Source organism: Pan paniscus, chromosome 18 (assembly GCF_029289425.2).
Source record: "Pan paniscus chromosome 18, NHGRI_mPanPan1-v2.0_pri, whole genome shotgun sequence".
Taxonomy (NCBI): Eukaryota; Metazoa; Chordata; class Mammalia; order Primates; family Hominidae; genus Pan; species Pan paniscus.
The window spans coordinates 931,692-954,409 of record NC_073267.2 but is presented as its reverse complement, the minus strand read 5'-3'; the positions used below and the strand labels follow the sequence as shown (position 1 = coordinate 954,409).

The 22,718-nt window shown below is 62.8% G+C and overlaps 1 protein-coding gene across 1 annotated transcript; it reads left to right on the top strand.

Annotated features, from left to right (window-relative positions):
* Nucleotides 1-7,877: 7,877 nt before the first annotated feature.
* FBXL16 (F-box and leucine rich repeat protein 16) lies at nucleotides 7,878-20,947 on the top strand. The gene is made up of 6 exons (XM_034951502.3): nucleotides 7,878-8,198; nucleotides 15,881-16,527; nucleotides 17,460-17,968; nucleotides 18,323-18,407; nucleotides 18,702-18,765; nucleotides 19,035-20,947. Exons 2-6 carry the CDS (start codon nucleotides 15,895-15,897, stop codon nucleotides 19,181-19,183), a joined length of 1,440 nt encoding a protein of 479 aa, XP_034807393.1. The 5' UTR covers nucleotides 7,878-8,198; nucleotides 15,881-15,894; the 3' UTR covers nucleotides 19,184-20,947.
* The last annotated feature ends 1,771 nt before the right edge of the window (nucleotides 20,948-22,718 follow it).

Below are 22,718 nucleotides of genomic sequence, written 5' to 3'. Positions count from 1 at the left end.
ACCCCAGGGCCCTCCCAGGCCAAACAGGAACAAGGCGCCTACTGGGCTCGGCCAGCCCCTTGCTCTGGGCGAGGTGCAGGTCAGAAGTAGCCATCACAATCCCCAAAAGGTGGAAGACTCCCAAAGGCCTGTCTGCAGCTGAGTGGACAAGCAAGTGCAGTGGGTCCATTTTTTTTTTTTTTTTTTTGAGACGGAATCTCGTTCTGTCGCCCAGGCTGGAGTGCAGTGGCTCGATCTCGGCTCACTGCAACCTCTGCCTCCTGGGTTCATGCCATTCTCCTGCCTCAGCCTCCCGAGCAGCTGAGACTACAGGCGCCCGCCACCACACCCGGCTAAATTTTTGTATTTTTTCTTTTTTTAGTAGAGAGGGTGTTTCACCGTGTTAGCCAGGATGGTCTCGATCTCCTGACCTCGTGATCTGCCCGCCTTGGCCCCCCAAAGTGCTGGGATTACAGACGTGAGCCACCACGCCCAGCCTCTTTTTTTTTTTTTTTTTTTTTTTTTTTTTTTGAGATGGAGTTTCGCTCTTTGCCCAGTCTGGAGTGCAATGGCACGATCTTGGCTCACTGCAACCTCCACCTCCTGGGTTCAAGCGATTCTCCTGCATCAGCCTCCCGAGCAGCTGGGATTACAGGCATGTGCCACCATGCCGGCTAATTTTGTATTTTTAGTAGAGACGAGGTTTCTCCATGCTGGTCAGGCTGGTCTTGAACTCCCGACCTCAGGTGATCCGCCCACCTCGGCCTCCCAAAGTGTTAGGATTATAGGGTGAGCCACCGCGCCCCCTGGCAGTGGGTCCATTATTAAGCCATAAAAACGAATGAAGTTCTGGCCCCTTGACACCCTCTACAGCCTGGATGAGCCTGGAGGCTTATGCGCTGAGCAAAATAAGCCAGAGACAAAAGGACAAACACTGTTGGATTCCACTTCTGTGAGTCACCTTAGAGTAGTCAGGGTCATGAGGACAGAAAGTGGAGCAGGGGCTGGGGAGGGGAATGAGGGGTTGGAGCTTAATGGGGACATAATTCTGGAGCTTGATTACACAACAACATAAATGTACTCAACAGTACGGAACTGCACACTTTAAAATGGGTAAAATGGTAGATGTTATGATGTTTATCTTACAATTAAAAATAAAAATTGGCAAAGCGCAGCGGCTCCCACCTGTAATTTCAGCAGTTTGGGAGGCCAAGGCAGGGAGATCACAAGGTCAGGAGTTCGAGACCAGCCTGGCCAACATGGTGAAACCCCGTCTCTACTAAAAATACAAAAATTAGCTGGACGTGGTGGCGCACGCCTGCAGTCCCAGCTACTTGGGAGGCTGAGACAGGAGAATCGCTTGAACCCAGGAGGTGGAGGTTGCAGTGAGCTGAGATCAGGCCACTGCACTCCAGCCTGGGTGACAGAGTGAGAGTCTGTCTCATAAAAATTAATTAATTAATTACATAAAAATTAAGGCCGGGTGTGGCAGCTCCTGCCTGTAATCTCAGCACTTTGGGAGGCTGAGGCAGGATGATCGCTTGACATCAGGAGTTCAAGACCAGCCTGGCCAACATGGTGAAACCCCAACTCCACTAAAACTACAAAAATTAGCTGGGTGCAGCAGCTCATGCCTGTAGTCTTAGCACTTTGGGAGGCTGCGGCAGGAGGACTGCTTAAGCCCAGGAGTGTGAGGCTGCAGTGAGCTGTGATTGCACCACTGCACTCCAACCAGGGCGACAGAGGAGACCCTGTCTCAATAAAAATTAAAAAATAAATAAATAAAATATAAAAATCGTAAAGGTTAAAGGGTAGACTCGGCCTGGGGCTGAGCACATGAGGTGCTCGCAGAGGTGTGGAGAGGCACACGGGTCGGCCGCTGCAGCCACCCAGCCGTCCAGGGCTGCTGCCGCTTGGCGGTCCCCAGGTCAGCACGGTGGGCTCCAGGCGCCCTCTGGTGGCGGCGTGAGGCTCAGCCCCAGACACCCTCCTGACAGCCTGGGCCCCAGACTTCTCCCCAGGCCTCCCCCAGAGAGGGGCCAGTGTCTGTGGTTGGAGGGAGGGGTTCCTGGGGTGACCTGGTCTGGAATGGCACATGCCTGGCCCCGAGTTGACGCCTCAACCCCGGGCGTCCCTGCCTCCTCCCCAGCCTCATCTCCGGGGGTCCGGTGCCAATGCAGCCACCCACAGGAGAAGCCCTGGACACACACCCCTTCTCCTCACAGCCCCTGGCCCCACCCAGGAAAGCACCTGGCATCAGTGAGTGCTGTGCTGCCTACAGGAGGGGCCTGGAAGGCCGAGTCTGGCCTCAGTTGCTATGGGTACAGGACCCAACTTGCCAGGGTGCTGGTGCTCAGTAAATACCAGCAGACTAAGTGGGGGGTGGCTGGGCAGAGGAGTGCCTGGAAGGCATCCCCAAGCTTAGGTGACGCCGTGGCTGTCTGTGCTGTTTGGGGGCCCCCTCAAGTGCCCCAAGCCCCAGACCCTTGAGTGCCCTGAAACCCCAGAAGGGGCCTCTCTCCATTTCCACCCAAGTCAGAACGAGAACGACAGCAGCAAGACATACTCAAGGCAGACAAAAGGAAGAACTTCCCTCAGGCTTTGTTTCAGGAACCTTGGGCCTGGCGCGTGAGGCCCCCCCTGGAGAGTGCAGAGTCTGGGACAATCATCTCTCCCGCCTGCGGGTCAGCCTGGCCGTGGCCAAACACAGACGCCATATCACAAGGCCCCTCAGCCCAAGGCAGGGCGGCCAGCCTCACAGCTTGTCCCGAAGCCTGACACTTGGTTTCTGTTCCTGTCTTGCCCAGAGGGCCCTTGGAGCTGCAGCCTGAGGGGGTGCTGGGGTGGGGGCGGTCGAGACCCTTGTCACTGCCACATGGTTCCCACCTTCGGCCACTGCGTTCTCCCCCCAGACACAGGTTCCGGCCTGCGGAGGACACCAGTGCTGCATTTGCCATGAGCAGGGCCCCAGCAGTGCCTGGCACAGGCAGCCCCACGTCCGGCAGGGGAGCGGCTGCGGACAGGTGGCTGCGCCACGGAGTGCCGAACAACCCGTTGGGGACACCACAGTGCCGGGCACAGAATAGCAGCTGTCACGGCCAGGGCAGGAGCTGGGCTGGCTGGGGCCCTGGGGGAGCAACATCAAGGACGAGGGGAGTTGATGGAGGGGGCAGGACGGGAGCCCCAACCCTGGGGAGAAGAGGGGCAAAGGCCCTGAGGCAGACGGAACTTCGAGTAAACCAGGAACCACAGAGGGTGAGCCCTGGGGGCTTCTTGTTTGCTTGAAGCTCCATCTGCCTCAGAGCCTTTGACCTGCTACAAAGGGGAGGCGGGTAAGGCAGGCCCCACCCAGCCCATCCGCCCTGAGGGAGTTGGGGAGTTTGGACGCACCGGTGAACAGGATCCCCCAGGAAATGGGGAGGAAGCCTAGAGAGAAGGGCCAGATCGCAGGCCAAGACCCCCGCCTGTGTCTCTGTTCACTGGCAGCGGAGCGAGGAGAGAGGTGTGGGCTGACCTGAAGCCAGCGCCTCCTGTGTCCCCAGCTGAGCCCTGCACGGGATTGGCCAAATGTGCTGCTCTGCGGCCGCCCTGCTGCCCCCTCCCTGGGTGGAGCTGGGGTCTGGGACAGTGAAGATGGCTCCCACAACTGAGGGGCACTGGGTACCAAGAGCCTGCCAGACCCTGGGCCACCCAGAAACACGCTCTGATAGTGCAGCTGTGAGCACTGGCCTGCGTCCCCTCTACCCAGCCGACCTACGAGGCTCAGGGTGCTTGGGGGCCCATCAAGGACATAGTCCTAGCTGCCAACTCATCCAGGCAGCCTGCACAACCCCTGGCTCCCCTCCACCGGCCACCTGCCCCCCTGCACAGGCAGGATCCGGCCTCGCCCACCCACAGGCCTGCACCTCCGGGCCCACGGCAGCAAGATTCCTATCTTGGGGATGCTTTCCTCCCTTTGCCGAGAGACCCACCCCCCCACACCTTGCCTCTCTTCAAGGAGCCGAAAATGCAGCTGCCGACTGATTTGCTGCGGAGCTAAAAATAACTGCCGGGCTCCAGCCAGGGCCCAGGAAAATATCCCATTGCTAGGAGACAACCGTTGCCGGGAGACCGCCATTGCTAGGCGACGCGTGTTGCTATGGTGATGGCTGGGCCCTGAGTCATCCTTAGCCTTGATAGGGGGCGAGCCAGGCAGGGAGCAGAGCTGGAGGGCATCAGAGAAATCCCACCGCCCATGGCACTCAGGACACCCCTAACGGCTGTGAGGTTCTCATGCCTATGGGTGCCCATTCTGGTTGTGGAGGGGTCGGGACGGCCAAACATACCCACAGCCTGCTGCTTCACATGGATGATCCTGGGTGCTCTCGGGCTGTGCTCCGGGCAGGGGGCAGGGGCAGTGTTGGGGGGGATGGTGGCGTGGCCATCTGGCCCCCGGAGCAATCACTTTGCTCTCCAGTGTGGGGATATCACCACAGGTGCAGAGCTGAAGTGAATGTGGGTCCCCTTGCAGTCCTCCAAAGTCTCAGGGCAAGATGTACCAGCAGCCTCTGGTCCTCATCCCCATGGCTCCAGAGTGCCCTCCCAGCCACCTAGATGGGAGACTCCTCAGTGCTGAGGCATCAAGGCAAGGGGTGGTCCCGGTGAAGTATGCTCCTGGTAGGGGTTCTGCAGGAGAGGGGCTCTCCAGGTGAGGGGTGCTCCAGGTGAGGGGTGCTCCAGGTGAGGGGGTGCTCCAGATGAGGGTGCTCTGGGTAACAGGGTGCTCTAGGTAACAGGGTGCTCCAGGTGAGGGTTCTCCAGGTGAGAGGGTGCTCCAGATGAGGGTTTTCCAGGTGAGGGTGCCCCGGGTAACAGGGTGCTCCAGGTGAGGGTTCTCCAGGTGAGAGGATGCTCCAGCTGAGGGTGCTTCAGGTGAGGGGTGCTCCAGGAAAGGAGTGCTCTGGATGAGGGTTCTCCAGGTGAGGGGTGCTCCAGGTGCCCTCCGGAGCCCAGGCACATACCGCCTCCCATATCAGTCTCCAGGACCAATGGAGGGGTGCGGGCCTGAGCAGTATCCACATCCCCCAGAGGAGATCGAAGTCTGCTGAGCAGCCCCCTTTGTCCAAGCCACTTCCCTCTGGGGTGTGAGCTGTTCTCCAAAGGTATCCTCTACAAGGGCCTCCCGCCACAGGAGGCGATCCAAACTGCTGGTGCCAGTCACCTTTCATGCTGCTGACGCATCGCTGTCTCCCTCATTCGCCAAATTTGCCATGCACCTGTGACGTACTGAGCTGGAGGCTCAGTGCCCAGGGACAGGGTGGTGGGGAAGAAGACCGCACCCTGGCCCTCAGCAGGCACAGTCAGCCAATAGCTCATCAAACGCACCATCAGACACCAGGCAGACACAGGCTGAGAAAAGAAGGTCCTTGGTGCTGGGGAGGTGAGGACACGGGTCTGTGGCCCTGTCCACCTGAGGGAGGGCACCTAGGGGAGAATACATTAGCCAAGGTCAGTAAGGCAAGTAGTCACCCAGGTACAAGTGGCAAGGGAGTGCTCCAGGCGAGAGGCCAGGAGAGGAGTGCTCCAGGCGAGAGGTGCTCTAAGGGAGGGGTGCTCCACGTGAGGAAATGCTCCAGGAAGGGGTGCTCCAGGGGAGGGGTGCGGCAGGGGAGCTCCAGGTGAAGGGAGGGGTGCTCCAGGTGAGGGGTGCCCCAGGTGAAGGGGTTCCAGGTGAAGGGAGGGGCGCTCCAGGTTAGGGATGGGGCACTGTCCTGGCCCCAGAAGAAGGCCAGTGTGGCTGAAGCTTCATCCTCAAGGGGCCAGGTATAGAGCGAGGCTGTGGGCCAGCCGTGCCAGGCACTCAGGGCTGTGCAGTCTTCAGCAAAGAATGGACAGGGCCCTGGGAAGAACAGGACCATGTCTGCACGGCAAAATGACCCCGCTGCACCCTGGGGAGAAAAGGAGATGGGAGAGGGGTGGAGAGACCAGTGGGGAAGTAGCTGCCACCAGCCATGGTGGAGACAGACAAAGTTGCCCGGCACAGGTGGGGTGACAGAGGTGGAGGGTAGGTGGGTCACAGCTGGTGACAGAGGTGGAGGGCAGGTGGGTCACAGCTGGTGACAGAGGTGGAGGGTAGGTGGGTCACAGCTGGTGACAGAGGTGGAGAGTAGGTGGGTCACAGCTGGTCACAGGTGGAGGGCAGGTGGGTCACAGCTTTGGAGGAGCACGGCTGGCCTTTCTGTGATGATCTTCCACACACTCTTCCCTGCTCAGATTCCCCACAGGCAGGGCTAGCTTCTCGGGCCTCGCCAGGGTTGCATGACCCAAATGCCTGACTCCCACGCTCACCCTATGCACTTGGGGTGTGTCCAGCCCACCCTATGCACTTGGGGTGTGTCCGGCCCACCCTGTGCGCTTGGGGTGTGTCCGGCTCCAGCCCCAGCTGGGACTCAACACAAGCACAGCTTGTTCTCTGCCTAAGGCCCTGGCACCTGCTGTGGTGAGAGCCCCAGGCACGAGGTGAAACCCTCCTACCGGGAGCAGTCCACGCCTGGGGTGGAAGATGCTGCCGGAGGGCCAGCCTGCCAGACCACGCACCGGAGACGCCCGGATAGGTTGGACCGCCGCTCCCCTGTTGCCCCAACTGTCTTCACGGGGCTCGTCCTGTCTGCCCCACTCCGGGCACCTTCTTTGGTCAGTACCCAGGTACCGGGCAAGACTTACGCAGAAGAGCTGCTGCGCTCACCCCAGGTAGACCCAGTGGCGCCCCCACAGCAAGCACAGAACCACCCCACCCCGGGACCCAGCCAGGGTGCCGTCAGTCTGACCCTCCTTCCCGCTGACCCCAGGCCTCACACCGGCCCCTTCGGCCAGGCTTCCCATCAGGACGCTGGGAACAGCAGCTGGTTTCACTCCTATTCAGATACTCTCAGGAGCCCCATTCAGCCCTGTAGCTCTTTCCCGGTGCAAAGACCCCTCTGCTCTCCCCACACCTGCTCCCTCCCCCGGCCCTGCTCCCAGGAGACCCCAGGATAGGGCGCCATTGGCCTCCATTCTCCTGCCCTGAGCCTGCTGGGGCGTCTGGGGTCTCCAGCGGTCCCCACCGAGTCCTCCACCTAACCTAGCACGCCCCACCCCTGCCCCGGGCTGCAGCAGCCGCCGCCTCCAGCCTCCAGTTTATTCCCGAGGGAACTTGCCAGGCTCCTCGGATCTTTGCACCCCCATTCCCGAGCCATCCCTCCCTCGCACCGTGGGGGGGTCTCAGCTCCAGTGGGGCACCCTCAGGAAGCCCCCGCCAGAAGTTACCACCGCAAGCCCTCGGGTGCTTTCACTGTCACTGTCTGAACTGATCCGTGCAGTCACTTGTTTTCGCGCTCTGCGGGTGTGCCAGAGTCTCCAATGAGGGGCTTCCGGCCGGGCACGCAGCAGGTGCGCGGGGGGTGTGAGGGCTGTGAAGGGTCCTTGCCGTGGGCTGGGCGGGAGGGTCCAGAGACGGGGGTCTGACCACCCTGTCTCCTCTGGGCCGGGTCTCGCCTTCCTCGCCTCCCCAAGTGGTGGCCAAGGGCTGGGATGCGCGGTGCCGCCCCGGTCCCCATAGGACCCCGGACCCCTGGGCCACCCGCCGGCGCCTGCTCTCCCGCCTCCCCTCGCCCTCCCTTCTGCCTCCCGCGCCCTCCCCGCCCGCCGCGCGCCGGGGTTTGTTATTGTGCGGGTGCCCGCGGCGAGCGGGGCGGGGGCGCGTGCCGGGCTTGGCGCGTGCTCGTGGCCGCCGTGCCGGGAGCGCGCCGCGCGCGGGGGCCGGGGCGGGGCGGGGGCGGGGCTCGGCATTCTCGGCGCCCCCGCCCGGGCTCGCGAACCCGGATTGGCTCCCCACGCCGGGAGCGCGCGAGGGCGCGGCGTTTGGTGCCGGGCGGGAGGCGCGCGCGGCGCCCGCGGCGGCCGCGGAGGAGCGCGGGGAGGGCGAGGGGAGGAGGAGGCGCCCGCCTGGTTCCCTGCAAAGCGGCCTTATTTATCTGGGCACAGCCTCAGCCTCCCCGGTGGGAGGCTTGGGGCGGGAGCTCCTTTCCGTGCGCTGCCGAGGGGGCCCGGCCAGGACGGGACGCAGGGCGCAGGGCGCGGCCGGGCCCTGCCGGCCAGTCCAGCACCCCGGCGGCCCCCGCGCGCCGACGCCCATGCCGGGCTCCCCATGACGGGAGGTCGCCCGGCGGACAGCGTGGCATGAGCCAGGAGCCCGGGCCGAGGTAAGGTGCGCGTGCGGCCGGGCTGCGGGGCCGGGAGGGGGCCAGGCCGCACCTCCCCGGCGGCCACAATGAGGAGGGGGCGGGGTGGGGGTGGGGGCCGCGCCGCCGCCGCCCGGGAAGGGCTTACGTAACGGCAGCCCCTTCCCCACCTCCCCCCCGGCCGCTGGGCCTCGGTCCCTGCCTGGCCTTCCCGCAGCCCCGCGCCCCGGCCCCTGGCCCGGAAGAGGGCCGCTCCCCACTGGCCACTCGGCCGGGGCTGGGGGTCCGTGCCTCCTGGGACGCCGAAAGGAGGAATTGTAGGCCCCCGGCCTCCACCCCGGGCGCCTGGTCGGCTCAGAGGGCGCCCCCGGACCTAAGTGACAGGCCAGAGACCGTTAAACTGCATGGGGGTCGCGGGGATGTGCGGCCTGAGGGGCGGCCCTCCCCGGGCGGGCGGCTTCTGGACCCGGGGTCTGCGCTGAGCTACCGCCCGCGGGAGGAGGAGGGTGGGGGGAGGCTGGCACCTTCCTGGTTCTGGAGGCGGGACCGGGCCTTGGCCAAGGTTGGAGGGCCTCAGAAGGGAAGCGGCACCTTCAGACCTGCTCAGGAGGGGTCCGGTGTCCTCCTGGGGATTAGGTGGGTGGAGAGCGTTCCCCACCCATCACCTCAGAAGGAGAGAGGGCTGCGGTGGCAGCCTCAGGAACTGATGGCCCAGCGGCCACTCCAGGCCCTTCCCAGGCTCCAGGCTCTGTTCGGGCAGCCTGCCCTCCGCAGGAGGAGCAGATGGCGGAGGCCACCTCACCTGCCTCTTCCTTCAGGCCCTTCCCCCACACCCGTGCATCCGAGGGCCCAATGGCCAGGGGCAGCTCAGGCCTCCCTGGACACAGGGCCGTCTCCCAGCCCACCCCCTCGGCGGGGTGCTGGACAGCAGCCTTGGAGCAGAAGGCCTGGGTCAGGCCAGGAGACTGAGGGGTTTTCTGTCTCCCAGGCCAGGGTAGAGGCCTAGTGGAACCTGGCTGGTCTGGCCAGAGGTGGACACAGGGCTGGACCTGGAGCCACCTGGAGGGGAGGGAAATTCAAGGCCCAGCTGCAAACATCGCTGTGTGGGGGAACCCTAGGACTCACTTGCCCCACTCCCTGCCCCCTGCCACCCCAACTGCCCCTCATCTGGGGCCAGACCCTTGAGTTCAGCCCCTCCATCGACAGACTCACTGCCTCCAGCTCACACCCACTTCCGGGGTGGCTGAACGAGTCCTACCTCCCACTGATGAGAAGGACACAAACGGCTTCGTGTGTGGGAGGCACGGGGCCCTTGAACCAGCTGGACATGGACCCAGGAAGCCCTGTGTTGCCGAGAGTTAGGGATCTCCCACCCAGGTGGCACTGTTCAGCCACCCGAAGACCCCATCTCCTTGCATGTGGGCACCCACTGCTGTGCCTCCCATGACTGGGGTGGCAGTGAAGGGAGCTCTGTGGGTGAGCAGATGACTGAGCCTTCCCCACCAGTGGTGCAGGAGGAGCCAACGGCCAAACTGGCTGCAATGTGTGGGTTCAGGCCTCATTCCTTCACTGGGCAGGAAAGAGGGGTGATGGTTTGTGGCAGCTGCCTGGAGCAGTAGGCAGTAGGGGCCCAGGCCTCGCCTCTGAGAGTGCTCATGCTCTTCCGAGCAGGGGCTGAGATGAGGCCTGGATCCCAGCACCCACTCCCCAGGGTGTCCAGCTTTCAAGGCTGAGCTGCCCTGGGCTTGACCATGGGCCCTCAGTCTGCTGGGGCAGCAACACGGGTTTCTCTTGAGGCCACGTGCCTGCTGCGCCATGGTGCCCCTCCTCAGAGCCCCTGGTGCACCCCCAGAAGCATCTCAAACTGGGGGCGGGAGAGGAGCTCTGCCGCTGTGCCACGTGCCAAGTGGCAGGGACACGGGTGTGCCTGCGTCACGGGGCTGCCACGGAATGTGTCAGTCTGCACCCTGTCCCCAATCCCCAGCCACCCCAGCTGTCACCCAGGCTCTGGGGCTGCCACTGCAGATGGAGCCCGATGTGCATTTCTCTGGCCACCAGGGCCCTGCCCAGCTCTAAGGCCCTCCGCAGGCAGGGCTCAATGGTCCCTGAGGTTCTACGAGGGCTGAGTGGTTGGTTAGGCTGTGCCCCAGTCTGGTGCTGACAGAGATGGGGGCACCAGAGATGGGGGAAGAGACCTTCAAACTGGGGGCGCTGAGGGGTGAGGAGGTTTCCCAGGCATGTGTCCAAAAGGATGTCCCGGGGGTGGGCACGCGGTGTGCAGCCTCTGCAAGGAATGCAGCGCCGTGGCAGGGACCCTGCAGGATAAGGGCAGTACTTGGAGAGACCACAAGCCCAGGGCCCAGCAGGAAGGCATCGAGACCCCATGAGGCAGAACAGGGCAGAGCGAGGACCCTGTGAGGTACACCTGGCCAGGACCCAGGTAGAGGGAATCAGCCAGCCCCGGGGCTCTTGGAGCCAATCCTAGCTCTATGGAACTTCTGGAAAATCCATCTGCAAGCTCTGCTTCCCCACTCCTGGTTAGGCAGTGTGTGAAGGAAGGACTCTGGCCGGTCAGAGGAGGGGTGCGTGTGGTGCCAGGGAGAGCGGGGCAGGAGGACCCCCTTCCCTCTCTTGACTCAGGCCAGATGGTGGAGGACGGGCAGCCACTTCCTCAGCCCTGCAGCTCCTGAAGAGGGAGCCAGCTGAAAAGGAGATGGGCCCTCCTCATCTGAAGGCTCTGTGTATTCCAAGGCCCACCCCAGCCCTGGGGTCTTGGGAGCCCTCTCAGTGACTCAGGTACCAACCTAGTCCCAACCCCAGAGGCCACTCTCCCCGCGGACACTGGCCATGGCACGATCCGGGTTAATTTCCCGAGCTGTGCCTTCCCCGCTGACCGGCCTCTTCCTAAATTTGACCAATTCTCCATCAGCCCTCCAGGGGCCTTAGCAGCTGCACCCCTTTCTGCGTGACTGAGCTGGCGGAGCCGCATTCCGCATTCATTCATTCGTTCCCTAATTCATTCATTCCGCGAACATGCAGAGGCCATGCACGTTGGTGCTGTCTGTCCTCAAGAGTCCTCAGGCCAGGAGGAGAGACACCAGGTGGACAGTGATGATAACCCATGTGATTGCAAGACCCTGGAGACGCTTTCTCAAGAGCTGGGGGTCCCGGAGCAGGAGGCAGGGGCCACCTCGCACCAGGAGCTGAGGGATGGAGGAGAAGAGCTTGCAGAGCTAAGACAGGGAAACCCTGCCAGGCAAGCAGGGGGAACGGCGTGTGCCCAGGCAGAGGAGCAGGGGAGGAGGAATGGCATGGCTGGGCTGTGGCATCAGGGCTGGGAAGGGGCAGGAGCCGAGGTCTCCGGGCTCAGTGACTTGCTCCGCAGAAGAGGCAGCTCTTGCGGGGCCCCCGCATGGCCGTCTGGGAATGGTCAGCCTGGATGCTGTACATGTACATGTGGGGACCCCCAGGAGCACCCAGGCCCCACCGTGCTCCCTAGGCTCACTCTGGCCACACGCTTCACACTGCGTCCCCTGGGGAGGACATAGAGGCCACGGCCACCTCTCCCCAGCAGCTCCCAGGCCAGGCTCAGGCTGCTGAGGACAAGACAGCTGAGCTGGGGGTCCACCTCTCTCTCTTTCCCCTGGGGTGAGCTCCGGAGCCTTGACAGAATTCCACTTCAAGCTGAGCCAGCACCACAGGGGCTGAGGCTGAGGACGGTGCAGGCATGGCCACCTTTTTAACAAGCCCCTTCCCCGTATTAGCACCCGGGCTGCTTGTCCCTAAAGGGAGAGGCGGTCCCTAGCAGCCCACGCAGGTCGTCCGAGCCCCTCTGGGTGGAACGAGGGCTCTCACAGTCACCAAGCAGGAAAGGGGGCTCTGTGAGCCATGGGAACCGGCTCCTTGGTGACCGTCTGGCTGGGTGGGTGGGGCCGGGCCCAGGGCCAAGCAGAGGGGCCCTTGTGTGAGCCCCCAGGGACTTCTCGCTGAACGGGCAGAAAGGCTCCAGTCTCCACTTGAGCTCAGCTTTCTCCCACAGCGCCCGTGCCTGGGCCAAAGTGTGTGGCTGTTTGCATTTTTGAGCTACGGGGTGGGGGATATTCGGGCTGAGTCAGTCAAGCCGGGAGTGTGAGGAGCAGCGGGGGCCGGCAGGAACGTGGACGCGAGACTGGGGAGCAGTGGGGCTGCCTGTGCAGGGATGCAGCTCCCACCAAGCACACAGGTCGAGGGCTGACCACAGGCAGAGCAGCGCCTTCTGGCAGCGCTGCGGGTGTGGATGAGGGAATCCAGGCCCCGGACCCATACCCAGACGGCCGCTCCTCAGCCTGTCCCCTCCCTCCTGTGGGCTCTCAAAGTGCGGCTTGATTTCTCCATCTCGACCCTGAGGCCTGGAGGTGGGGACGGGACTGTGGGCGCCGGCAAACGTGAGCTCCCGAGCGGGGCGGGAAAAGAGCCCTGCGAATGCCTCCCCCAGCCCCTGCGCTCCACGTGCTGGCCCATGACTGGGAGCGTTTTCAACCTAAATCGGCACTGCGCCGGGATTATTCCTCCCCTGGCGCCGCCCCCGCCGCCTCCTCCGGATCCTTCCCGGCTTCTCCCCCACTCTTCGCCCCCGGGGCCCCTCCCTGCTGAGCAGGGGTTGCCGGGATTTGGGATTGCGGGGCTGCCCCGACCCCGCTGCTGTCCGCGGTGGAAGCCAGCCCGGGCCTGGCCCTGAGCGCGCGGCTGGGCGGCCGCTGTCCATGGTGCTGGCGCGGGTGGCGCGCCGGCCGGCGGGGTCTGCGGAGGCCCAGGCGTCCCTGGCGGGGAAAGCGGCGCTTCCGGGTCTGGGGAGCGAGGGTCCCCGCTCTAGGGGCACGGAGGATATTTAGACTGGGGCGCCCGTGGGCCTGGTGCTGCCGCCTCGGGCGCCGGCATCCTGCGATATCCCCTCTCCCCGGCTCTGGGAGGGAACCGAGGCAGCCCCGCGCCAGGCCTCCCCGGACTCCTGGGGCAAATTCACTCCTCAGAGCCTCGTGTTCCTTCCCCAAACCCGAGGTAGCGACCCCTCCACCCCTAAGGGCGGCCGTGAGGTCGAATCATGTGCCGACCCCAGCCGGCCCTTGCAAACGTTGTGATGTCAGCCTCCGGAGGCCGCACCTTCTGATCATGGGCACGTGATGGGGGTCACCGGCTGTGGGTGCCTCCTCTGTGGAGGGCCCGGCCTCACCTTCCAGGACCCGAATGATACTTTGGGGAGGGGGAGATGGTACAGAGGGTGGAGCTGGGGCTCCTGCCATTAGGGCAGGAAGGACTTTAAACCCAAAGCTGGGTTCTCAGCCACGAGGGCCACGTGTGCTGGCGAGACCCCTGGTCCCAGCCCCGGTCTACACCCCCTCCCCAGATGTGGACCAGTGGCAAGGCTGGCCCTGTCTGGGGCTTGGAAGCCAATGTGGGGACCTGCTGCTGGGAAGAGCGGGGCAGGACCTCCCACTGCCTCCCTGCCTCCCTGCCTCCCCTCCACTCTGACCAGATTATGGGGAATGGGCTGCGGGCCTTGGGGTTGCAGTGCCGTCCGAGACCCCGCCACTCTCTGTGGTGGAGCAGGCCAGGCCCTGTAGCCCCAGAAGGGACACTCAGCCAAAAAGATGTGAGCCATCCTCTTCCTGAGAGTCTGCATATTGCAGGGCCCACCCCAAGCGTTGGAATCTTCGTGGGAGACTCTCAGACACCCCCTTGGTGGCTCCAAGAGACCTCCCAGTGAGGCTGTGGCAGGAGGGAGCAGGGTGGGCTGGGAGAGGCTTTGGCCCCTCCTCTGAGATTTTGGGGCAGGAAGGCAGGACCTGCATGAGGCTCCAGGCTTAGTCCTGGAGTCACCTAAGACCGGGGAAGATGCATCTTGCTTTGCCCTGGAGTGTGGCCGTGGGGCTCAGACATCACTCTCCCAGACCTTGCTATGAGCCACGCACTGAGCTCGTTCGCTTTGCAATGCCCCAAGGGAGCAGGTACCGTGGTCACCTCCCCAGGCTTCAAGGTGAGGAAATTGAGGCTCAGAGAAGGGAAGTGGCTTGCCAAGACCACAGAGCCAGGGTGGGGCCCATTTCAAGTCCAGGGCGTGTGACCCCAGGGGCTCTACCTCCTCCCCGGATGTCGGGGTGGGTGCGGCAGGAGATCCGAACTGTGGAGCAGATGGTGGCACAGTGAGGGTCCCACCTCTGCTTCTTTCCGTGGCTGTGCCCAGTGCCCCCTGCCACCCACTCACAGACTGGAGGCCTGAGGAGGGTGCCCGGAACTGGTCCCACTCCACCCTGTGCGTGGATGTCGCTGGCCTGAAGATAACCTCCGCATGGCCTTCCTCAGCCAGCTCTGCCCGAACTTTGGCTTCACCACTTATCTGGCCATGACCTCGGGCAGGCAGTTTGCCCAGCCTTGGCCTCAGTTTCCTCATCTGTGCAGTGGGTACAGCCTCCCAAAGTGCTAGAATTACAGGCATCAGCCACTGCACCCAGCCCCTTGGGTAGATTCTGAGCCAGGGAAGCTCCTGTGCATGTGGAGGGTGGCTGCAGAGTCAGCACCAGAGCCCCTCCTGAGCGCTGTGCAGTCACCCTGCAGGGGAGGGGCCAGAGGCCACCCTAGACCCTTCCCTTCAGTTCCCCTGGCCTGCCCAGAGGGGTGGGCCTGGTGGGTACCTACAGTGGACGGCACAGCAGAGAGGTCAAGAGAGCAGTCCTGGCCTCACCAGGTCCACCTCCATTTTCTTCTCTGTAAAATGGCCATCATGGTACCTAAGTGCCAAAGAGTGTCGGCGTTTCTTGGCCTCACTGGGCAAACAAAAAGGTGTCCGGTCAAGCACGGTGGCTCATTCCCGTAATCCCAGGACTTTGGGAGGCTGAGGCGGGTGGATCACTTGAGGTCAGGAGTTTGAGACCAGCCTGACCAACATGGAGAAACCCCATCTCTACTAAAAATACAAAATTAGCCGGGCGTGGTGGTGGGCGCCTGTATTCCCAGCTACATGGGAGGCTGAGGCAGGAGAATCACTTGAACCTACGAGGCAGAGAGGTTGCGGGGAGCCAAGATTCCTGTCTCTGCACTCCAGTCTGCGCTCCAGGCAACAAGAGTGAAACTGTTTCGTTTTTTTTTTTTTTTGAGACAGAGTCTTGCTCAGTCACCCAGGCTGGAGTGCAGTGGCGCAATCTCGGCTCACTGCAAGCTACGCCTCCCGGGTTCACGTCATTCTCCTGCTGCAGCCTCCCAAGTAGCTGGTACTACAGGCGCCTGCCACCATGCCCAGCTAATTTTTTGTATTTTTAGTAGAGATGGTGTTTCACTGTATTAGCCAGGATGGTCTCCATCTCCTGACCTCATGATCCGCCTGCCTCGGCCTCCCAAAGTGCTGGGATTACAGGCATGAGCCACCACACCCGGCCGAAACTCTGTTTCAAAAAGAAAGAAAAGAAAAAGAGGGTGTCCATGGGCAATGAAGGTTGGGCTCAGTGCATACCGTAGGTGCCCAGTGAGTGCCGCCAGTGGCCATCGTCGGCTTCCTGTTGCTGCTCACAGTCTGGGAGGGAAAGGCAGGCACTCCCATCCTCTCTGTCTGGTGGTTCTGGGAGCACCATAGGGACGCCCAAGGAGGGAAGGAGCCCCACTGCACCTGCCCCCAACCCCAGCCTTCCAGACTCAGCAACAGACTCACTCCCCCTCCCGGCCCTCATCCACAGAGCGTGCCAGGAAGATGTCGAGCCCAGGCATCGACGGCGACCCCAAGCCTCCATGCTTGCCTCGAAACGGTCTGGTGAAGCTGCCAGGCCAGCCCAACGGCCTGGGTGCGGCCAGCATCACCAAGGGCACGCCAGCCACCAAGAACCGCCCCTGCCAGCCACCACCCCCACCCACCCTCCCACCACCCAGCCTGGCTGCTCCACTGTCCCGGGCTGCCCTGGCTGGGGGCCCGTGCCCCCCGGCAGGTGGACCAGCCTCAGCCTTGGCACCTGGGCACCCAGTGGAGCGGCCGCCGCTGGCCACGGACGAGAAGATCCTCAATGGGCTCTTCTGGTATTTCTCGGCCTGCGAGAAGTGTGTGCTGGCCCAGGTGTGCAAGGCCTGGCGGCGCGTGCTGTACCAGCCCAAGTTCTGGGCAGGCCTCACGCCAGTGCTGCATGCCAAGGAGCTCTACAACGTGCTGCCTGGTGGCGAGAAGGAGTTCGTGAACCTGCAGGGTTTTGCCGCCAGAGGCTTCGAGGGCTTCTGCCTGGTTGGCGTCTCCGACCTGGACATCTGTGAGTTCATTGACAACTATGCGCTCTCCAAGAAGGGTGTCAAAGCCATGAGCCTCAAGCGCTCCACCATCACGGACGCAGGCCTCGAGGTATGCACCAGGCTCGGGGGGGACAGGGCTGGGGGGCAGGGTCGGGCAGCAGCAACCCTATGGAGGTGGGAGCGGATGGTGGCTTTGGGGTGGGGGGGTGTGTGCGCCCAGGCTGGATGGTGGGGGGGACAGGGCTGGGGGGCAGGGGCGGGCAGCAGCAACCCTGTGGGGGCTGGAGAGGATGGTGGCTTTGGGGTTGGGGAAAGAAGGACTGACTACAGGGGACCTCGCGCAAAGCGAAAATGTGGGTCCCTTGTTCAAAGACAACCAATATTTTCAAGATGGCAGCAGCAGGGCAGTGGATTAAATGCAGGGCCCAGGCCCGGTGGCTCAAGCCTGTCATCCTGGCACTATGGGAGGCCGAGGCAGGCCACTCACTTGAGGTTAGGAGTTCATGACCAGCCTGGTCAACATGGTGAAACTCTCTTTCTATTAAAAATGCAGAAATTAGCCAGGCCTGGTGGTGGGCACCTGTAGTCCCAGCTACTTGGGAGGACACTGAGGCAGGAGAATCGCTTGAACCCGGGAGGCGGGGGGTACAGTGAGCTGAGATCATGCCACTGCACTCCAGCCTGGGACCTGGGCAACAGAGTAAGGCTCTGTCTCAAAATGATTGAATGAATGAATGAATAAATAAATAAATAAATAAATACAAATGCAGTGTGGGGAGGATGCGAGGGGGAGCCCCCCAGGAGTAGAGGTCAGAGGAGCCACCTGGCAGCCGGGTCTGGAGTCTAATTGTAACGCTGGTGCCAACACCCCCAGCACCTGCCCTGGCCAGGCCCTGGGCTCTCGTCCCGATGCCCTGCCTCCTCACACACTGCCAAATGTTTTCAGGGTTCAGCTCCCTGCATGTTTACACCCTACTGCTTCCTCCCTGCGGGCTCCACCCCTTCTCCTGCAATCCTGACCCGGCGCCCGCCCGCCTGCAGGTTATGCTTGAACAGATGCAGGGCGTGGTGCGTCTGGAGCTGTCGGGCTGCAACGACTTCACCGAGGCCGGGCTGTGGTCCAGCCTGAGCGCGCGCATCACTTCGCTGAGCGTGAGTGACTGCATCAACGTGGCCGACGACGCCATCGCGGCCATCTCGCAGCTGCTGCCCAACCTGGCGGAGCTGAGCCTGCAGGCCTACCACGTGACGGACACGGCGCTGGCCTACTTCACGGCGCGCCAGGGCCACAGCACGCACACGCTGCGCCTGCTCTCCTGCTGGGAGATCACCAACCACGGCGTGGTCAACGTGGTGCACAGCCTGCCCAACCTCACCGCGCTCAGCCTCTCGGGCTGCTCCAAGGTCACCGACGACGGCGTGGAGCTCGTGGCCGAGAACCTGCGCAAGCTGCGCAGCCTTGACCTCTCGTGGTGCCCACGCATCACCGACATGGCGCTGGAGTACGTGGCCTGCGACCTGCACCGCCTAGAGGAGCTCGTGCTCGACAGGTGCGCGCCCCCGGGCCGCGCCGGGCGGGGCTGGGCCGGGCGGGGCTGCACGGGGCGGGGCGGGGCTGCACGGGGCCGGGGGCGGGGGCTTCCGGCGGGGCTGGGGCTGTGGCGCGGCGGGCAGAGCCCTCGGAGCCTGGGGAATGGGAACCGCAGCCTGGGGAGTGGGAACCGCAGAACCGCAGCACGGGTTGGCTGGACCCCCGTCCTTCCCGGTGGGTGGGAGCGAGGAGGGGCCAGCGGCTGCTCCGGGTGGGGCAGGAAGGGATTCGCGCCAGGGGCACTCCCAGGAAGACGAGGGATGGCCGGGGCCAGGTGATTTGAAGGTGGGGGTCCCCTCTGGTGCAACCACAGGTGTGTACGCATCACGGACACTGGCCTCAGCTATCTGTCCACCATGTCGTCCCTCCGCAGCCTCTACCTGCGATGGTGCTGCCAGGTACCGGCTCTCACGCCCCGGGATTGGGCAATCGGCGGGGAGGTGGGGGCGCGGGGAGAGCTCCCGGCCCCACTCAGATCCTGGGAGAGTCTGGGGCCCCTCCCTATCCAGCAGCCGACCTAAGCGGAACGCAGGGGTCCCGGCGGCCCCCACGAGCACTTCCCAGCCGCCTCGCGGCTCCGGGGGGGACGGAGGAGCCCCGGGGTTGAACCCGCCTAGCCCTCCATGGACCCCAGGGTGTCCTCCGCCTCGGTGCGAGCGGAAATCGTTAAGTCGCTCCTCCACTCCCGACAGGTGCAAGACTTCGGGCTGAAGCACCTCCTGGCCCTGGGGAGTTTGCGCCTCCTGTCTCTGGCAGGTGAGACCCCCGTTTCTGCTCTGACGCTGGCAGTGACCACCCACCCCCACTTAGTCCACCCGCCCAACCTGCCCAGTCCTTGTGCAAACTCACACCCGGCGCGGACACACAGTCCCGGGTCCGAGGCGGAGGAGGAGGGAGGCGCGGCCCGGCCGTCCCCGCCCGAGCCCTGGGCCGCGCGCACTGTGCCGCCCTCTGACCCCGCCGTCCCCGCTCCCCGCCCAAGCCCTGGGCCGCGCGCACTGAGCCGCCCTCTGACCCCGCCGCAGGCTGCCCGCTGCTCACCACCACCGGGCTGTCGGGCCTGGTGCAGCTGCAGGAGCTGGAGGAGCTGGAGCTGACCAACTGCCCCGGGGCCACCCCCGAGCTCTTCAAGTATTTCTCGCAGCACCTGCCCCGCTGCCTCGTCATTGAGTAGCGCGAGGCCCCCGCCCCGGTCGCGGGAACCCGGCCATGACCTGGGCGGGGGCGCGGGGCGCCGCCGAGCCCCCTCTTCCCGCCTTGCGCTCGGGGGAGCCCCCGCGCCCCCGGCCCAGCGCGGGAGGCGGGGCGAGCCGAGGGAAAGCCCCTCCCCGACCTTCGGTCCCTCCGCCCTCCCAGCCCCGCCCCGGGCAGGGGGGCGGCGGGTGGGCCCGCCCCACGCACGCACGCACACTCGGGGACTTTGTGCATGCCCCTCGTGCCCGCACTGCACGCCGCCCTCCGCCACGCCACAGCCACAGCCGCCGCCATCACTCGCTCGCCCTCCCGCTTGGGGGGCGGGGCTCGGTCCTTGGGGGGGCTTTGAGCTCTCCAGACTGTGCCCTTACCGCCTTCCCCGCCACACCCGCTCTGTCTTCCCACTGTCCCCCCATCCCGGGCAGGGCCCAGTGGGATTGAGGGGGCTGGGTCCCCCAGGACACGGGCCCAGAAGAGCCCCACGGGCTTCCTGCATCTTCCACCGCACCATGCCTGGAGCCCTCCGAGGGGTGTCAGGGGAAACAGGCCACCGCCAAAGCCATGGCCCGCCGCCGAGAGCCCAAGCCCCACCCGCACCTCCTCACCCATCCAGCCTGACCCACGCGGCCTCTCCTCCTCCTTGCCGCTGTGTGGGGCAGTCCCCTGTCCGCCCCAAAACCCGGCCTTGGTCCCTGGCCAGGCTGAGACAGAATTGGGCAGGGAGAGGGCAGAAGGGCTGGCGATCACTTGGAGTCATTAACATGATCCCAGCTGACTCCGTCGGCCTCAACCCAGGGGTGGCGCAGGCACCTTGCAAGCCCCGAGCTGTAGCCACCCTCAGGCCTGGGAAGAGGCCTGGGCCGACCTCACACCTCAGCCCTTGCACCCGGCCGGGCTCAGTTCAGGCCTGGGCACCGAGCTTCACCCTGGGTGGGTCTCCTCAGGTGGAGTCTGCAGAGTGGACCCAGCCAAGGGTCAGGGTCAGCGACTCCAATCTTCCAGTGGCCAGCACACCCTAGACACCCCGAGGAGGGAGGGCTCCTTTCTAGCCTGCCCCCCCACCCCCACTTCACCCCTCCCCAGCTTCCCAAACTTCTGTCTGCCCAAATGGGCTCTGACCGTGCTCTGTCGGCCCGAGACATTTGGAAGTCCTGGGGGATGCTGGCAAATCTCAGCTGTTGCTGAGGAGGGGGCTGGGACCCCTTCCCATCCCAACCTTGAGCCCCAGGAGATACCGCGCCCACACCCAATCTTGGGACACTCCCTATCTGGTTGGAAGAGAGTAACCAGTTTCCAGAGAGCCAGAGAGTGAGAGAGAGAAAGAGAGTGAGAGAGAGAGAGAAAGAGAGAGAGAGATGCTGTTGAATCAGAAACAGATCAACAGCCCAAAGATTTTCCTGTCCCTGGAGTGCCAGCCCCAGGAAGCTCCAGGGCTGAGTGGTCAGGAGCCAGTTTCTCCAGCCCCTCCTCCCCACAACCCCTAGTGGGGAGGGGCAGCTGTCCATTTGCCCAAAGTATTAATGCAACTGAAGCTGTGATATTTCCAACGACTGTAGGAGGAAAAATTAAGGGGAGAGAGGAAAACAAAACCAACCAACCCCTAAAATCATTTTCTTATTGTACATAACGACCTCATTCTCCTGTATATGCGGAAGATATAACCTTATATTTGGTAAGTGTTTCTTGTGCTATTTTATCACGTGACCTGTTTATAAAAATATATATTAAAAAAGTTGTAAAAACATGTGTCTGAGTTGTTTTTAGGTCCCCAGACAGCGGTGTAGGTGGGCATATCTGCCCTGCGCATCCCAGGTCTCGGGATTCTCCTGTACCTCTTATCAGATTTATTCTTTCTTGCAACAAAGGGGTAGAGGCTGGATGCCGACATGGTAGAATGGAAACAGCAGTGACTACATGGAAGGCAGAGGACCTCTCATTCCTTAAAGGGAGAGACAACACTGAAGTCACTACACGTAATATTCCCTCCAACATATCCAGACTCTAGCCCACCCTTCCAGAGAGGCAGAAATAAACCCTGTTCTATACACAGTAACAGGCAAGGACAAGGATGTCGCAAAAGATTACAAAATGCACCAATAGCAGACAACGGCTCACACCCAGGAGAGAAAGAGAGGTCGAAAAAGGCAACTGAGGCTGGGTACAGTGGCTCACGCCTGTAATCCTAGCACTTTGGGAGGCCAAGGCGAGTGGATCACCTGAGGTTGGGAGTTCGAGACCAGCCTGACCAACATGGAAAAACTCCATCTCTACTAAAAATACAAAATTAGCCCAGTATGGTGGCCCATGCCTGTAATCCCAGCTACTCGGGAAGCTGAGGCAGGAGAATCGCTTGAACCCAGGAGGCAGAGGTTGCGGTGAGCCAAGATTGCACCCTTGCACTCCAGCCTGGGCAACGAGAGCGAAACTCCGTCTCAAAAAGTTTAAAAAAAAAAAAAGAACGAGAGCAACTGGTTGAACAGGTGTGTCAGGCACTGGGCATTCGGTGGGGATTGAGCCAGAATGTGATTCCTGCCTTGGTGGAATTCACACTCGTATGTGACCGACAACAACCAGTAAACAAACGAATGGGTGGTGACAAGTGCCGTGGAGGCCACAGTGATGGAGAAGCCCATTAGGGCAGTGGTCAGGGAGGTCCTCTCTGTGGAGGAGGCATCGCACGCACGTACAATGTCCCTGAGGCAGGAAAGGGCTTGGTGGGCTGGGAATGGGGGTGGAGGCTGCTGTGGCTGGAGGTGGGCAGGGGAAGGCGGAGGCCAGGAGTTGGGGTTCATTCACAGCATAGTGGGAGCTGCCAGAGGCCTCAGGCAGAAGACCTGGTGCCTGACTTCTGTGCGGGTTTCAGATCAAAGGGGAAAGACGGACCCAGGAAAGCCGTTGGGAGGCTGCTCCCGAGGTCGAGGAGTGAGGAAGGAGGGGAAGACTGGGGGTACTCGGAACTTGTCTAGGGATGACCAGATGTCATGATGGACCTGGGGATTAAAATAGGTGATGGCATTAAAATACTGAAATTGAGACTTAAAAAACAGGCCAGGCGCGGTGGCTCACACCTGCAATCCCAGCACTTCGGGAGGCTGACCCCAGAGGATCGCTTGAGTTCAGTAGTTTTAAGACCAGCCTGGCCAACATGGTGAAACCCCGTGTCTACCAAAAATACAAAATTAGCCAAATTAGCCGGGCGTGGTGGCGGGCGCCTGTAGTGCCAGCTACTTGGGAGGCTGAGGCGGGAGAATCGCTTGAACCTGGGAGGTGGAGGTTGCAGTGAGCCAAGGTCGCGCCACTGTACTCCAGCCTGGGCGACAGAGCGAGACTCCGTTTAAATAAATAAATAAATAAACCAACCACACAAGCCCACCACCGAAGCGCAATGGCAACGCCCAGGGCGGCCCGCAGACCCCAATCCCGGGCCCCTCCTGGCCTCTGCCAACGCAGCTCCCTGACCCGGAACCTTCGTGGTGTCGGGCGAGAGTCTCTGCCCACTTCCTGAGAGGGATGGG

Bases quoted from the DNA above. Each gene is read 5' to 3' on its own strand.
- FBXL16 (XM_034951502.3), top strand. From the start codon at position 15,895: ATGTCGAGCCCAGGCATCGACGGCGACCCCAAGCCTCCATGCTTGCCT. The intron at 16,528-17,459 runs GTATGCACCAGG...GCCCGCCTGCAG, and splicing joins TCACGGACGCAGGCCTCGAG to GTTATGCTTGAACAGATGCA. The intron at 17,969-18,322 runs GTGCGCGCCCCC...GTGCAACCACAG, and splicing joins GAGGAGCTCGTGCTCGACAG to GTGTGTACGCATCACGGACA.